Below are 17,264 nucleotides of genomic sequence, written 5' to 3' on the forward strand. Positions count from 1 at the left end.
TTCCACTTGCAGTAAAATTGTAAACTGTAAATTTTAAAGTATTTTACTGTAAAATCATGTCCTGTTAGAATTATTTTTGTACTTTATTTTTATTATTTTTTTGGTAAGGGAAACTTTTGTAACTTTCATTGTAAGGGAACTTTTTTGTTTTTAACAATTAATTTCTACAGTATTTTAAATTGCATGTAGAACAGATTACGTTTCTCCAAGGCAGCCATCTTTTGTCAAAACAATGGATTGTGTATTAAAGGTAAAATACAAATTAAACTATAAGCATTTGTTCTTAGTGATATCTGACTTTTAGACCCCATTGTACACTATACATTCTTAAGTACAAAGCTCCTATTATTTTTGCATCCTAAAACAGTGTGAGAATAAATTGTAACTCTTGTACCACACTAGGCCATGGTGCGGTACAACCGTCTGGAGCTCCTCACTCATCCTGTGAGCCGAAAATATCTGGAGATGAAGTGGTATGTCAAAGATGTGCTGTAACAGTTCTGGTCAAGACTTTTAAACTCACTATGATATGCTAATTTCTAAAGTCAGTTTTTTATGTCCTATATACAGTAACACAGACAGTGCATTTTACTTTAGTGCATATGGTTAAAAATATCAGCATTACAGTGTTAACATCACTTCAAACAAATAGACTAGTTTACATAAACATTTGAATATCCTATTAAAACTGTGTTTTATTCGGACAGGAAGGTGTATGGAAGCAAGGTTCATTTGCTCAACCTGGCTGTCTACCTGCTTGGCTTGTTGCCCCTCACATACCTCATCCTCAATCTGAGACCAAAGCAGGACGTTTTTGGAAACAACACATCTGTCATCATGGTGCCAGTATCTTTTAGAGAGGTACTGTAGACAGAGTTCTCTGGCATCTTGCAGGAAAGAGATGAGGTCAAAAGTGTTGAAGTGAACACAATTTACATATATAAGTCATATACACCTAAATCGTAAAGTAAATCGTGGGGTAATTTTTATTTTTATTTTCATTTTATTTTAATGTCTTGTGAAGTGGAAAATGTTGTTTCTAATGAACAAATTCAGCAATAAGATGTTTCAACTTCAAACTGTTGCTTCTGGTTAAAATAACCCTGACGGTACCCATTCACTACAGCGGATACATTGGTGAGCAAGCAATGTAATTCTAAAATTCCCATAATCTGTTCTGACAAATATTATTATTATTTTTTATTCCCTTTGAAGCATATCAACAATGTAATCACAGACCTAATTCATTATTAGATGGGGGCTTTGAAGGACCCATGGTTTTTGTTGTCAAGTAGGCCTAAATTATTATGCAAAGACAAGCCAATTATTCAAGATATCATTCATAATTACATGCATATCAATTCACATTTGCATTCACTTCCTTATAACCTTGTCCATGTCCTGTTACTTAATTTAATGAGTGTCATTATGAACTGAATGGCATTCATCAACTTCCCACTTATTGATCAGCTTCAAGGTTATAATCCAAATAAAATTAAGTATGCCTTATCCTGTATGCATATAACTATTTATATTTTGAGAAATGGCACACAGTACTCATATTGGCATTATTATTATCCATATTTGAGTGTGAGGAAAATGATCACACCATAGCAAAGATTTTAGTTTAGCATAATATGATAGTTGGGTTATGAATAAAAATGTGATACAGTCATTATGTTAATGGAATTAATTTGGTGATAATGTTTTAATGATACTCTCTCTCTCTCTCTCTCTCTCTTTCTTTTATCTCCATCCAGCAAAAAAGTTTAATCTCAGTCTGTATAATCATGGTGCTTGTCTTTAATGTGTATTCCGTTTGCAAAGAGCTGGTGCAGTTGGCTCAGCAGGTAATAGTTATGTCATCACTTCCCATTATGCATCCACTATAAATTCCTCTCATACTATAACACATACTCTCAGCAGAGGGCAATCAAACCATCACTAATCATAAATGTCATGATGCATATAAAATACACATGACTTTGCTGTGGGGATTCCCAATCCCTTGCAGGGTTCTAAGCCTTCCAGCCAAGTGATTTACTGATAAAAACACAGTTCAGATTTTGCATGCATTGTAGTATAAAAACACAGCTCAGATATTGCATGCATTGTAGTATGTAGTCTATTGTTCTATTTGCCACTAGGGAGGGTATTCAAATTGCACTATGTTTGGAACCTAAAGGTGATTTTATGTAACTCTTCATGTCTTTTACATTACAGGGAATAAATTACTTCACAGACTTCTCTAACCCTGCAGAATGGGGCGCAGCTATTAGCTCTTTAGTCTTTGTCATTCCCATGTGCTTCAGTCTAAAGAATACGTGGCAATGGGAGGCTGGAGCTTTCGCCATTCTGAATTCATGGATCGCCTTCCTGCTCTACTTTCAGAGGTTTCGTTTTAGTGGCCTTCCTAGAATTTTAATATGAACAAGACATATTTTCTACATGTACAAATTTATCTCAAATAAATTATATGTACTAGGGGTGCCAATCAATTACAATTTCTAATCAAATTATTTGCAGTACATGACAAGTCAAGTCAAATCAAGTCACCTTTATTTATATAGCACTTTAAACAAAATACATTGCCTCAAAGCAACTGAACAACATTCATTAGGAAAACAGTGTGTCAATAATGCAAAATGATAGTTAAAGGCAGTTCATCATTGAATACAGTGATGTTATCTCTGTTCAGTTAAATAGTGTCTGTGCATTTATTTGCAATCAAGTCAACGATATCGCTGTAGATGAAGTGACTCCAACTAAGCAAGCCAGAGGCGACAGCGGCAAGGAACCGAAACTCCATCGGTCAAGTCAAGTCAAGTCACCTTTATTTATATAGTGCTTTAAACAAAATACATTGCGTCAAAGCAACTGAACAACATTCATTAGGAAAACAGTGTGTCAATAATGCAAAATGATAGTTAAAGGCAGTTCATCATTGAATACAGTGATGTTATCTCTGTTCAGTTAAATAGTGTCTGTGCATTTATTTGCAATCAAGTCAATGATATCGCTGTAGATGAAGTGACCCCAACTAAGCAAGCCAGAGGCGACAGCGGCAAGGAACCGAAACTCCATCGGTGACAGAATGGAGAAGAAAAACCTTGGGAGAAACCAGGCTCAGTTGGGGGGCCAGTTCTCCTCTGACCAGACGAAACCAGTAGTTCAATTCCAGGCAGCAGCAAAGTCAGATTGTGCAGAAGAATCATCTGTTTCCTGTGGTCTTGTCCTGGTGGTCCTCTGAGACAAGGTCTTTACAGGGGATCTGCATCTGGGATCCGGGTGACTGCAGTGACCCTCTGATCTGGATACAGACTGGATCTGGTGGCTACGGTGACCTCGGAATAAGAGAGAAACAGACAAATATTAGCGTAGATGCCATTCTTCTAATGATGTAGCAAGTACATTATGTTATGGGAATTGTTTCCGGTTCTGGTTTACCTAATTAATGCAGCCTAAAAATCCTTTAACGGATTTGGATATTAAAAGTATATTAGTATGTTATGTGTAAGCCAGGTTAAAGAGATGGGTCTTTAATCTGGATTTAAACTGCAAGAGTGTGTCTGCCTCCCGAACAATGTTAGGTAGGTTATTCCAGAGTTTAGGCGCCAAATAGGAAAAGGATCTGCCGCCCGCAGTTGATTTTGATATTCTAGGTATTATCAAATTGCCTGAGTTTTGAGAACGTAGCGGACGTAGAGGATTATAATGTAAAAGGAGCTCATTCAAATACTGAGGTGCTAAACCATTCAGGGCTTTATAAGTAATAAGCAATATTTTAAAATCTATACGATGTTTGATAGGGAGCCAGTGCAGTGTTGACAGGACCGGGCTAATATGGTCATACTTCCTGGTTCTAGGAAGAACTCTTGCTGCTGCATTTTGGACTAGCTGTAGTTTGTTTACTAAGCGTGCAGAACAACCACCCAATAAAGCATTACAAAATTACGCAGTGCCAGAGATGCTGGAAGTGTGGCACTGCGACGCAGCGTCTCGTTCCTTTGAGGAACCAGGGTTACATACGTAACCTTAGACGTTCCTCTTCAGGAACTTGAGCTGCATCAAGAACGCTTTGGGGAACGAGAATGCCCACGCCGCCAGACTTTCAAATCTCTGCCTAGTGTGGAAGAGCACAGCTAAAGCAAGAGAAGGAGACAGGAATCTGACAGTAATCGGGGACAACCCGTCCAATGGCCAAACTTCAGAAGGAGTGAGTCTTGACTCCCAAGAGAGGGGAGATCAGAGGACTTGAGGCATAGGATAGCATCCTGATCACCGCTTAGCATAAGCTTCTACTGGCCGGAGGCCTCAGCCTCAACCGCACCATGGAGGAAACGTAACTCTAACTGGCCACTGAGAGGGGCACGGTAGGCGGCCATGGCTGCCACATAGACCTTCAGGGTGGAGTGGGTCAACCCTGCGGAGAGAAGGGCCTGCAGGAACTCCAGCACTGTACCAACCGGGCAGTTAACTGGGTCGAGCTGGCGGTCTCTGCACCAAGAAGTGAAAAGTTCTTACTTCAAGGCATACAGTTTCCTAATTGAGGGAGCTCTGGATTGGAGAACGGTCTGAACAATCTCAGTTGGGAGACCAGAAGATAAGAGTTGTGCCTCCTCAGAGACCACACCTACAGCCTCTAAGCTCCATGCGGGGAAGCACCCTCCACCTGCGAGAGGAGATCTCTCCTGACGGGAACCTCCCATGGAGTGGCGTCAAAAAGTGAAATCAGGCCCAAGAACCATACCCTGCCCTGCCAGAACAGGGCTACTAACAGCAGCCGGACTCCGTCCTGGGACACTCTCTTCAGAACTCCCGGGAGCAGAGCAATTGGGGGAAAAACGTACAGATGAAACCTTGACCACGTCTGTACCATGGCGTCCAGCCCCAGTGGAGCTGGATGAGTCAGAGGAAGCCAGAGGGGACAGTGTGATGTCTATCGAGTCGCAAACAGATCCACCCGATTCTGGCCAACCTCTCCAACTCTGCTTCATCACCTCGGTGTGAAGCCGCCATTCCCTGGGCCTCTGCCCCTACCTTGACAGGATGTCTGCTGCCATATTAAGATGCCCAGGAATGTGGACTGCTCTCAGCAAGAGGAGTTCACCCTGGGACCACACAAGGATCTTGTACGCTAGTTTGTATAAACGGCATGAGCACAGAGCTCCTTGGTGGTTGATGTAAGAGTCCACTGCTGTGTTGTCGGTGCGCAGCAACACATGGTGACCTCTTAGGTCTAGGTGAAAGTAATGTAGTGCTCGAAGCACAGCCAGCATCCTCGGGCAGATGATATGCCATGTCGGATGGCGGCCACTCCACAGACCGCAGGCAGGGTGGCCACTCATGACCGCACCCCAGTCAGTGAGGGACGCACCCATCGCTAGCATTAATAGGCGACAAGGAGCTCCCAGCACCGGGCCCTGAGACAAGAACCCAGGTTTTCTCCACATGTCCAAGGCACGTAGGCACCGACACTTGACCTTTAGCATGCTAAGTGGGTTTCCCCTCGGGGAGAACACCTTGGTCTTGAGCCACCACTGTAGGGCTCTCATGTACAGCAGGCAAATAGTATTCACATTGGACGCAGCTGCTATCAGACCCAGGAATCTCCAAGAATGCTTGACAGTGAGTGACCGACCGACATACGTTAAGTCTTTCTTGACGTTAAGTCTTAACCCAAGCTCTTTCATGTGAGCAAGAAACAACACCTCAATCCCGAACCGTCATCTCCTCTGATAGAGCTAATATTAACCAATCGTCAATGTGGTTAAGTCGTGAAAGTGTGGGGTGAGAGTGCAAGGCCAGAGGAAGATCCGTATTGGTAGGCTTTTGCTCCCAAAAGCAAACCTCAGGAACTTCCGATGAAGAAGAATGGATATAAGCAGGGGTGCACATAACTTTTTCGGTCAGTTACTCAAGTGAGTACCAGGAGATGGTGTTTGGTACTCACCCCATATCTAGTGTGGGCTTAAGTGCAGTCTTCCTCACTGCCCTCCTCAGTGTCACCCCCAATTTCCTCTTCTTCAGCTTCCTGCATGGTAGATGATGAAGATGCTGCAGATGCACTTCCCTGTCCTTGGTTTAGCCTACGATTAGCTGTCTCCATTCACAACAGCTTGCTTTGGGTCAAATGTCTCTGTGGTCTGCTTCGACAGGTGAATCTGCATCAGGGCTGATAGACGAGCATGTGACAGATGGGATCTATACTTGGTTTTTATTATGTTGAGATGTGAGAATCCTCTCTCACAAGCTGCACTGCTTAAAGGTAGTGTAAGGGACAGCTTAACCACCTTGTTGATGTTGGAGTAAACATCTGGGTTACTTGTATTTACTATTTGGACCAAGTCAAACACAGAAGAGGCTCCCAGGCATTTTCATGCCTGCTTTAAGTGCATCCATTCTGTCACAGTGGTATCTTTGTCAAGTTGCAATGTGGCCTCATATTTCTTGAGAATGCTGCAAACTGTTGTGTTTCCAAAACTGTGGAGGTCTTGCATTTCCTGAGGCCATGTTGAAGGATCAAATACTACGAAATGATTACATGACTTGAGGGAGTAATATCTGATTTCAAACTCTTCAATTAATCCTCTCAGTAAGTTTGTCTTGTCTCTGTCAGCATCAGCATTAGAAACAGTGTGTGCCCTGTGGCCTTCACCATCAAGCAGAAGTGTGAACTGTCCAATGGCAAGCATAAGTGCATCCTTACATTCTCCAATGGTCAGCTTTTCCTTCTGAAACTTAATTGATGTGGTCTTCAAAATGTTAGTAATGTCAAGCATGTTTGACAGAAAGCACTGAAAATGCTCAGTGCAGATATGCTGCAAGTCACTGTTATCACTCATAGCCAGTAGCATTTTAATGGCTGGCAATAGTCTTGATATATTTAACAGTGTTTCATGCCTCCATGCAGCCCATCTGATATTATGAAACTCACCCAGTTTCACAAAGGAGATCCCATTTTCTTCACACAGCTTCTTCAGTTCAGCATTTTTTTTTTTGCTCCACCTTTTTGTAAATAAAACTGCAGCAGCTTGACCACAGAGTGATTAAATGTCTCACAGTAAGGAACGTTGCGATCAACAAATATTGCGCAATTCTCCAGTGTGCATGTGGTGCACAAAATGTGCACAAGTGAGTCTCCATCCGCAGCAAGTCGCCGGAGTTTTGGCACAATGCCGTTGTACATACCGATGTTGACAGCAGCCCCATCTGTGCACACAGCGACCAAGCCTGTGTCCTGGAAAAGTCTCACAACTCTGTCTGTTATGGCCTGCGCAGCTTGGTCAGCACCCAATTCAATCAGTCCAATAAAGTCTGAGGTAAACTCTCCGTTGCTGGACCCAGACACAATGTAAATGATTCCTGCTCAGGTTTTGTGATGTCCTCAGATCCATTAAAAAGCAGCCCCCAAAATTCAGCAGACTGCAACTTGGCTCATAAATCCCCGCTGATGGCGTGGGTGATGCTTTGCATGATCCGTGTGCCCCCTTCACTTGAATGATAAATACCTCCAACGTTTACTCCTAGCCGCTTCAGTAACTGAATTTCCTCAGAATAAGAAGACATGGGACGTGCATGTTTAGCTTTATGGAAGGCAAGGAGAAAAATGTTAAACAGAGCTTGCCGCTGTTCTTCATTCAGCTTGTCTCGCCATCTGGCAAGTGGGTGACTGGACATTTCTTCTTGGCTAGCATGTTTATTAGCAATGGCTTGCACCACATTCGTGTGCTCCTTGCTCTTTTCATGTTTGTCAAATAAAGGATTGGTTGAAATTCTTTGAGCGGCAAATCTTGCACCACATTTCAGTCTGAAACTACATCACATTTTTTTTTAGCTTCAATCCACTGCACATCTTTGAGCCACTTTTCCGAAAAAAAAAAGTTTTTTTTGACTCTGGATCCAGTTGGCGTTTCTTTGTAGTTGGCGAAACGCCAAAGAAGCTGCTTAATGTCTGTTGCTTTTTGGACATCGCTGACAGTAGTTGACAAGTAACAAGTTGTAAGTCTAGATGAAAGAACCGGTCAGTGCGCAAAGGCGTCTTGCCCATCTACATTCCTTCCAGCGGATCCAAAAGTGAAACCCATGAGCACAACCACCACTCCGCCTCGGCGAAATCGGGACTGGCACCGCGAGAAACGCCAGTGAAGACTCTCTCCTCAAAGAAAGACTTCCGAGAGTGAAGCAACACGCTCGCATCACAGCCATCAACTCCCTTGAGAGCTGATTCTGCACGCTTCTAATGGACAAATGGAGCTTATCAGTGGACAAACGACACTAAATAAGACTCACAAACAGATAGCGAATGCCACACACACAGAGCGCTTGGTGAAAACAGAAGGCTGGATGGCGGCTTCGCCTCTCGTGCTTTTATGCTTTCTCGTCTCTGACGTCACCCGCCTATCATGTCTTGTCCATCCATTGGACTGAATACACACGTTATTCAGAGACATCACGCTGGAGGCGTTCCCCAAAGCGTTCTCGACGCAACTCGAGTTCCTGAAGAGGAAATGCATTTTCGAATGCATCATCCCCAAGACTGGTTTGAAGCGATCCTCCCACAACACAGGTCATTCCTGCGGTTTGTGTTCGAGGGTTGGGCACATCAGTACAAGGTCCTGCCCTTCGGGCTGTCCTTGTTGCCTCGCATCTTCACCAAAGTCACCAAGTGGGGTGCATCCTTATCTATCTTCACGACTGGCTCATACTTGCACCTCTTGCTATCATTTGTGCGAACACAGGGACCTGGTGCTCAGACACCTCAGCCAGATGGGTCTTTGGGTCAACTGGGAAAAGGACAAACCCGTGCCAATGCAGAGGATTGTTCTTTTCTCTGCATGAAGTTGGATTTGGTCAGCTAGACAGCACGCCTCACCAGGGGAACGTGTTCAGTCGGAGCTGAACTGTGGCAGGACTTTATCAGGCAGGATGGTGGTCCCACTCAAATTCTTTCAGAGGCTTCTGGGGCATATGGCTGCAGCTGTGGTGGTAATTCCACTTGGTCTGCTCCATATAAGACCGCTTAAGCACTGGCTCCATGGCCTAGTCCCAAGGTGGGCTTTACTCCGCGTTACAAGCCATGATCAGATTACACCGGCTTGCCGCAGAAACTTCAACCTGTGGTCAGATCCTTCCTTCCTTCAGGCAGGAGTGCACCTGGAACAGGTATCCTGGCAAGCTGTGGGGTTCACAGATGCCTCGGCCACTGGCTGGGGAGCCACGTACAACGGGCATGCAGTGTCAAGGCTGTGGATTGGTCCCCATCTGCGTTCGCATATCAATTGTCTCGAGTAGCTGGCAGTGCACCTAGCCCTTACCCACCTAAGAGGGCGACTTCAGGGCAGGGACGTACTGGTCCCCACAGACAATAATGCGACCATTGCGTATATCACCGACAAGGTGGTTTACGATCCCAACACATGTTGCACTCGTCTGCCACCTCCTCCTCTGGAGTCAGAAGCATCTGAGATCCCTTCGTGCCATTCATGTCCCAGGATTGTTCAATTGGGCAGCCGCCAAGCTGTCTCTTGCAGCAATCCAGGGGAGTGTAGACTCCAGCCCCAGGCAGTTCAGCTGATCTGGAGATGGTTCAGAGTTGCTTAGGTAGACCTGTTTGCATTTTCAGGACACCCACTGGTTCTACTCCCAAACCGAGGCAACGATCAGCACGGATGCACTGGCACACAGCTGGCCCCGTGGCCTGTGCAAATATGCGTTCCCCCCAGTGAGCCTACTAGCACAGACACTGTGCAAGATCATGGAGGACGAGGAGCAGGTCTTGTTAGTGGCTCCATATTGGGCTAACAGGACCTGGTTCCCGGAACTCATGCTTCTTGTGACAGCCTTTCTCTGGCCGATTCCTCTGAGGAAGGATCTGCTTTCTGAGAGATGGGGAACCCTCTGGCACCCACATCCGGACCTGAGGAAACTCCATATGTGGTCTCTGGATGGGACACAAAGGTTCTAAGTGACCTACCTCAGGACGCAGCACTCACTATTGCTTCAGCACGAACTCTGTCCACAAGATGGGCCTATGCTCTGAAGTGGAACCTGTTCATCAAATGGTGTTCCTCTCACCACGAGGATGCCAGGAAATGTTTGATCAGTACTGTGTTTTCCTTCTTGAAGCAAGGGTTGGATTGTAGGCTGTACCCCTCCACCCGTAAGGTTTACTTTGCTGCTATTTCCACCGACCACGACCCGATAGAGGTGAGGTCGGTGGCGAAGCATGATCTGGTCGTCAGGCTCCTTAGGGGGTTCAGAAGGTTAAATCCTACTAGGACCCCCTCTCTACCCTCTTGGGATTTGGCTTTGGTGCTGAGAGCCCAAACTGGCCCATTCAAGCCATTCACAAATGTTTACAGAACAAGTGGGAATCCAGTGTGCCTGTAGTCTTTATTTATTCTGTTTCTATTACTGTTTTATCATATGATAAGAAGTCTAAGGCTTTCTCAAACCATACAGGTGACGCGTCTAATCTGCGGCCTATGATGCATCAAACAAATATTGCTGTTGAGACAAAATGCAATGCCTTTAAGTTAGCATTTTTAAACAGCATGCCTGGATACCTGTTCCAGGGGCACTCTATAATTTCGAATCAGTGACTTAATAAGAACAATCAACCTGGATTTTATGTTTCTAAATGAAACATGGCTAGAGGACAGCTGCAGTGCAACAGTCCTCAATGAAACAGCCCCTCCTAACTTTACTTTCATGAGTGTCTGCAGGACTGTTAGTAGAGGTGGAGGTGTAGCTACCGTATGTCTTTTGAATATCTAGGGATAGTATTGAAAGGTGCTCCACGCATTCTGTTTATCATTATTTACAGACTTCCAAAATACTCCAGCATTTGTTGAAGATTTCACAGAAATGCTATCAATGATTTCCTTAGAGTTTGACTGTTTTATATCGCAGGGGATTTTAATATTCACAATATATAAATGCAGAAAACACAACTACACTTTTGGGGGGAAGCTGTGGCCTATTGGTTAGAGATTCGGACTCATAATCCAAAGCTTGTGGGTCTGAGTCTGGGGCCGGAAGGGGTTGTAAGTGGGGGAAGTGAATGTACAGCACTCTAGTATGGGTCACCATACTTGGCTGTATGTCCTTTCACTTTCAAAATAAATTATAACTGTTTTAAACACTTTTGAGATCTAAACATATGTGTCATATCATTTCCCTCCTGTGTTCTCACCTCAAATGGGTAGTGGCACTGAGAGGCCCCGCACAGAGTCAGCTTGAGAAATACCGCATGCCAATGTCCATTGGCTCGTTTAGTTACACTGGAAGTGGATTGGTCTCTCTGGCGAGACCCCAATTCGTCTGTCATTTTTTTTACATTTATTATACACTAGTATTCAGAAGTTTGTAGTCAAAGGATTTCTTTTTCTTTTCTTTTTTTTATGTTTTTGTCACTTATGCTCACCAATGTTGCATTTAATTGTTTTAAAATGCAGTAAAATAGTAATATTGTGAAATATTATTACAATTTAAAGTATAGGTTTCCTATTTTACTATATTTTATAATGTAATTAATTCCTGTGATGCAAAGCTAAATTTTCAGCAGCCATCAGTCTTCAGAGTCGCATGAGCCTTCAAAATGTATTCACATTTTTGATACTAAATAATGTTTCTTATTATCAATGCTGGTATATTTTTTGTGGAAAACATTATTTGTAATAGTAAAGAAATGTAAAATTTTACAAAAGATTTCTGTCACTTTTCACCAATTTAATGCATCCTTTCAAAGTGATAATTGAATAATAATTTAATAATGCTGAAATGCATTCTTTCGCAAATCCAAAAATTAATTTTCATACTGTACTATAAAATAAATTTTCATGCTATACATTAAAATGTTGTGATTAATAAAGTCACTTTTAGCATTTAATTAGCATTTTTATTTATTTCAGCAAAATAGTCAAAAATGTTTGCATAAAACATCTGAATTCTCATATGCCTTTTTCACACGGCAGGTTTGAGCGAATTGGAATTTACGTGGTGATGTTTGGTGGAATCATTAGGACCCTGTTGTGCATCATGATTCTCTTTCTCTTTCTCTTACTCGCATTTGGATTGGCCTTCCACGCTTTGATGCTCCACCAGGTAAGTCCAAACAGAGAGATCATATGATGATCATATCATACCAGCATGACAGACATGTCAAGTTTTGGCTAATCGGTGCGGTTTGATAATTATGTTTACTGTTTGCTGCTTTCGACAGGATGAGTTCAGCTCCATCAGCCTTGCGTTAGCCCAGACCTTTGTGATGACAGTAGGAGAGCTGAACTACCAGAGCACATTTCTGAACGCTTATGAAAATGGCCGCATGGCGTTCCCCGGGGTCACCTATTTTATTTTTTTGATCTTTGTGCTTCTCATGCCTATTCTTCTCATGAACCTAATGGTAGGACACTCAATACTAGCCTAGCTATTACTGTTAATAATGGATGCAATTTGTTAGGACGAATTAGGTTTATTTGTCTAAATCACATTGCAGATTGGTTTGGCAGTAGGAGACATTGCAGAGGTACAAAGAAATGCAGAGTTGAAGAGGATAGCCATGCAGGTGAGCACTGAGCAGACTGCATTGACTACCACTAAGACCTCTAATTGATGTACATATTTAGCAGAATTTTGATCAATTGTTTTACAAAACCTATTATGATATAAAGACCCTGTTTAATCAAAATATAGATTTATAATGTTTATTTTATGTCTGCATGCTTAAAAGTCAAAGTTTACAACCATAAATCAGGTATAAACTACTGTTCAAAAGTTTGGGGTCAGATTTTTTTGTTATTTACCACATCTCATGATGTCCATGCAAAATCAAAAAGTGATTTTTACAGTGTTCTGACCATGCAGGTGCGTTTTTTGTTTGTTTGTTTTTATCAGCTGAAGAATCATGTGACACTCAAGACTGGAGTATTGACTGCTGAAAATTCAGCTTTGCCATCGCATATATATATAAAATTTGACATTTTAAAATTGTAATTTAAAAGTTATTTAAATTGTAATAATACTTCACAATATTAATTAATTTTTGTCTTGGTGAGCATAATAAACTTAAAAGTCTTAAAAATATTACTGACCCCAAACTTTGGAATAGTAGTGCATGCATTTAAAATTTACTTAACTGAAAAACACTAACACAGGAAAGATAACTCTTATCATTACAAGTATATTTAGTGCATCACATTGATCAAGAAAGCACTTCATTACAGATAGATCTTCACACTGCCCTTGAGGAGAAGCTACCTTACTGGTTCCTGAAGCGAGTGGACAAACCAACAATCACCATCTATCCCAATAAATGCAAGGTTTGTCTTATCAACAAATGTTATTCCTACTCTGGTCACACATGCATTTTTGATAAAATTCTGTAAAATATTATTTTTCAAACGACATAAAAGACATTTGAGTGAAAATTTAAATTTAATGACAATCATTTGTTATTCAGAAAATGCTGATGCAGGCGCTCATTGAGGGTGAGATCCAAAACACAGTTCGCACCCGTCTGAACCTCCACTCACAGCAAGAAGGGCCTCTGGAGAGAGAGCTGCACAAACAGAAGAGCAGGTGATCTCTTTGTACCACCACCGCTGTTTTGGGTTTACTCAGGAACACCACCTAGAGCAGGGATAGGCAACTCCGGTCCTGGAGGGCCACTATCCTGCAGAGTTTAGCTTCAGCCCTCATAAAAACTCACCTGCCTGTATAGTAATCCCGAAAACACTGATTGCCTTTTTCAGGTACGTTTAATTAGGGTTGGAGCTAAACTCTGCAGGATAGTGGCCCTCCAGGACCGGAGTTGCCTATCCCTGACCTAGAGCAACATAAAGGGTTTGATTTTAAAAGTGAGCAGAAACTATATATATATATATATATATATATATATATATATATATATATATATATACACACACAGGTGCATCAACAAAAAAGTATGAATATAATGGAAAAGGTCTTTAATTTTTGTAATTTAATTTAAAAAAAAGCTAACTTTCTTAAATTCTAGATTCATTGCACATTGAGATTGATTAGTTTGATTCATTTTGAGTATGAATAATAGGTACCTCTTGGGCTAGTTTAGAACATGCAATCACAATTATGGGAAAGACTACTGAATTGACAGTTGTCCAGAAGACAATCATCAACACCCTCCACAAGGAGGGTAAGACACAGGAGATCATTGCTGAATGGGCTGTATCAAAATATATTCATAGAAAGTTGACTGGAAGGAAAAAGTGTGGTAGGAAAAAGTGCACAAGCAACAGGGATTACCACAGCCTTGGGAAAATTGTCAGGAAAAGCCAATTCAAGAACTTGGGAGAGCTTCACAAGGAGTGGACTGAAGCTGGAGTCTGTGCATCAAGAGTCACCCCACTCAGACGTCTTTAGGAAAAGGGCTACAGCTGTCACATTCCTAGAACAAAACCACTCCTGAACCAGAAAAAATAAAAATAAAGCATCAGAAGCATTTCAACTGAGTAAGGAGAAAAAGAACTGGACTGTTGCTCAGTGGTTCACAGTTCTCTTTTCAGATGAAAGTAAATTTAGCATTTCATTTGGAAATGTCTAAAGTCTGGAGGAAGACTGGAGAGGCACAGAATCCAAAGTCCAGTGTGATGTTTCTAAGGTCAGTGATGTTCTGCTGGTGCTGGTTCATTGTGTTTTATTAATTCCAAAGTCAATGCAGCCATCTACCAGGAGATTTTGTAGTACTTTGTGCTTCCATCTGCTGACAAGCTTTATGGAGAGGCTGATTTCATTTTGCAGCAGGACTTTAGCACCTGCTCACAGTAACAAAACCACTTCCAAGTGGTTTGCTGACCATGATATTACTGTGCTTGATTGGCCAGCCAATTCACCTGACCTGAACCTCACAGAGAATCTATGGGGTATTGAGAAGAGGAAGATAGCAAAATAGTGTTGGCCCAGATCCGGCCCACATCTGGCCCGCTTGCTGTCTGGGTAAGTAACATCTGACAAACAATACAGAGGAGCTAAATGCCGCCATCAAAGCAACCTGGGCTTCAATAATGCCTCAGCAGTGCCACAGGCTGATCACCTCCATGCCACACCGCATTGAAGCAGTTATTCGTGCAAAAGGATTCCCAACCAAGTATTAAGTGCATAATTAAACCTGCTTTGGAGATCTTGAACATTTCTGTTTTGTAAATCTTTTTTTGATTGATTTTTGAGAAAATATTCACTTTGTTTTAGATACTAAATTTAAAATTTGCCTAAGCTGTATGTCATAACTATCAGAATTAAAACAAAACAAACAAAAAAAAAACTGTGCAATGAATCTAGAATATAAGAAACTTAGCTTTTTTTTTTATTTTTATTAAATTTAAAAAAAAATAAAGAATATCAATGATATATATATATATATATATATATATATATATATAGATGCACCCCAAAAGTGCTAAACCTTTAATAATAAATCAATGATACTAAAACAACACTGCCACAGACCTTTCAGACTTGTGGGAGAGCAGCCTCTAGTGTTCATTAGCTACAATGCTCCATCAACTACAGATTCATATTATAATTTGAATTGTAATTATAAAGTTTTTAGCAATTCAAATATGAATGGCACACAGCTCTGGTTCACATATCTCAACTACCTAACCTTGCAGTTTCATATAATGCCATTCATAATATATAATTTTCAAAATAATATTTCAAATACATAAAAAATACATTCAAATACATTACATCTGCTCATAATTTCATAACAAAAACAAGCATTTTAATACAACATTAAAAATTGCATCAGTTAACATTTACTTTTTAATTATTCTCATCTATTTACGCTTGTGTAAGTTGTCAGACATACAATATAGAATGCATTTGATCCACTCTACCCTTCAGGTTGAAAGAGATGTCCTGTGTGCTGGAGAAACAGCATAACCTGCTCAAGCTGATCATCCAGAAAATGGAAATCACTTCTGAGGCTGATGAATACGATGGCCCACATAACCCTAGAGCTCTGAAACAGCCCACTTCCTCCTCATCTCAGAAGTCAAAATGGGTCCCGCTGCTGCAAGCTATTAAGACAAAGAAGTGATATTAGAGATGATGACATCATGTAAAAAATATAAGCCAAATAACCAACCATCATTACTTATATAGACTCTATTTTGTTGTGATTTAGTATTTTAGTTTTAGTTGTTCTTCTTATCTGATTAAGTGTAATTGTGTAATCATAAATTCAATATGTATTTAGATAATATAAGACTTAATATCTAGTGCTTTAATACATAATTAAGATCTTATAGCATCAGTTCTGAAGATGAGAAAAGCATTTGGAATTGATGCACTGAAAAGCTTCTAATGCAGACTTTAAACTCTGTGATGTATCTCACATAGATTTATTACACTAATCAGTCCACATTTGTGCTCAACGAGTAGAAAAAAATAGCATGTGAATCTGGCCTCCTGCCCGGATGTAGTAACCCTGAGATGCTTTAACATTCCAAACACTAATTTCAAAGCAGTTCTGCCAAAGGGGAGCACAAGTGTGTAACCCTTATTTTTGGGTATCTGTTAGTCCATTTTGTATTATATCTTGTTGATCAGATTGTCAACGGTGATTTCACAACACTTATAAACAAGTCACTGTCATTTGCTTTAGATTTGGTCAATTTAAGCAAAACTATACCTATATATTTATTGCAGTGTGCTTGATGCATAAAAAAACAAAACAGACAATTTAAAAAAAAAAAAATTAAATGCAGTGTATTGTGTTTAAGCCACCTCAATTCTTCGAGTCTCAGTTTTTCTGACATTGAACCCCAGTCAGCTGTTCTTAGGCTTTGGAGGCAAATAAAAGAAAAGCAACAATTCTCATCTGTCATCTGGTCAGTATTTCACAGCATTAGAAGTTTACGGAGCCCATATACATCACTTCCTCCTCCAAAGGGTAAGCAGCATTTCTCACACCCACCACTCAGATCTTAGCTAGACAGATATAAAAATATCTCAGTCACAGAGCATTCACATCATTCCATATCACATATTTCATCAGCAGATTCATCATCTAGACGGCCTTGCAAGACATCAAGACATTTTGCAGTGTTTGACATTTTAAGATGTATTTTAATAACTGATTCTAAAAATAAATCCATGGCATTTCAGTCCAGAATTGTGAAATATGTAAAAAATATATCGTTTCAGAAATGAAAATAAGAACTTTTACTTTGTATAAAGAAAAACATATATATTATTTACATGCAAATGTAGTAAAA

At 41.0% G+C, this 17,264-nt stretch overlaps 1 protein-coding gene across 1 annotated transcript in view; it reads left to right on the forward strand.

Annotated features, from left to right (window-relative positions):
* LOC132123947 (transient receptor potential cation channel subfamily A member 1-like) overlaps positions 1-16,231 on the forward strand; it is a 46,650-nt gene extending 30,419 nt beyond the window's left edge. Inside the window, exons 18-27 of the mRNA XM_059534637.1 lie at positions 403-473; positions 708-861; positions 1,761-1,850; positions 2,224-2,393; positions 11,979-12,108; positions 12,227-12,409; positions 12,503-12,571; positions 13,230-13,325; positions 13,466-13,584; positions 15,889-16,231. Coding sequence (XP_059390620.1) covers positions 403-473; positions 708-861; positions 1,761-1,850; positions 2,224-2,393; positions 11,979-12,108; positions 12,227-12,409; positions 12,503-12,571; positions 13,230-13,325; positions 13,466-13,584; positions 15,889-16,084 — 1,278 coding nt within the window. The 3' untranslated portion in view covers positions 16,085-16,231. The remainder of the gene's footprint in view (positions 1-402; positions 474-707; positions 862-1,760; positions 1,851-2,223; positions 2,394-11,978; positions 12,109-12,226; positions 12,410-12,502; positions 12,572-13,229; positions 13,326-13,465; positions 13,585-15,888) is intronic.
* Positions 16,232-17,264: the final 1,033 nt, after the last annotated feature.

Source organism: Carassius carassius, chromosome 42 (assembly GCF_963082965.1).
Source record: "Carassius carassius chromosome 42, fCarCar2.1, whole genome shotgun sequence".
Classification (NCBI taxonomy): domain Eukaryota; kingdom Metazoa; phylum Chordata; class Actinopteri; order Cypriniformes; family Cyprinidae; genus Carassius; species Carassius carassius.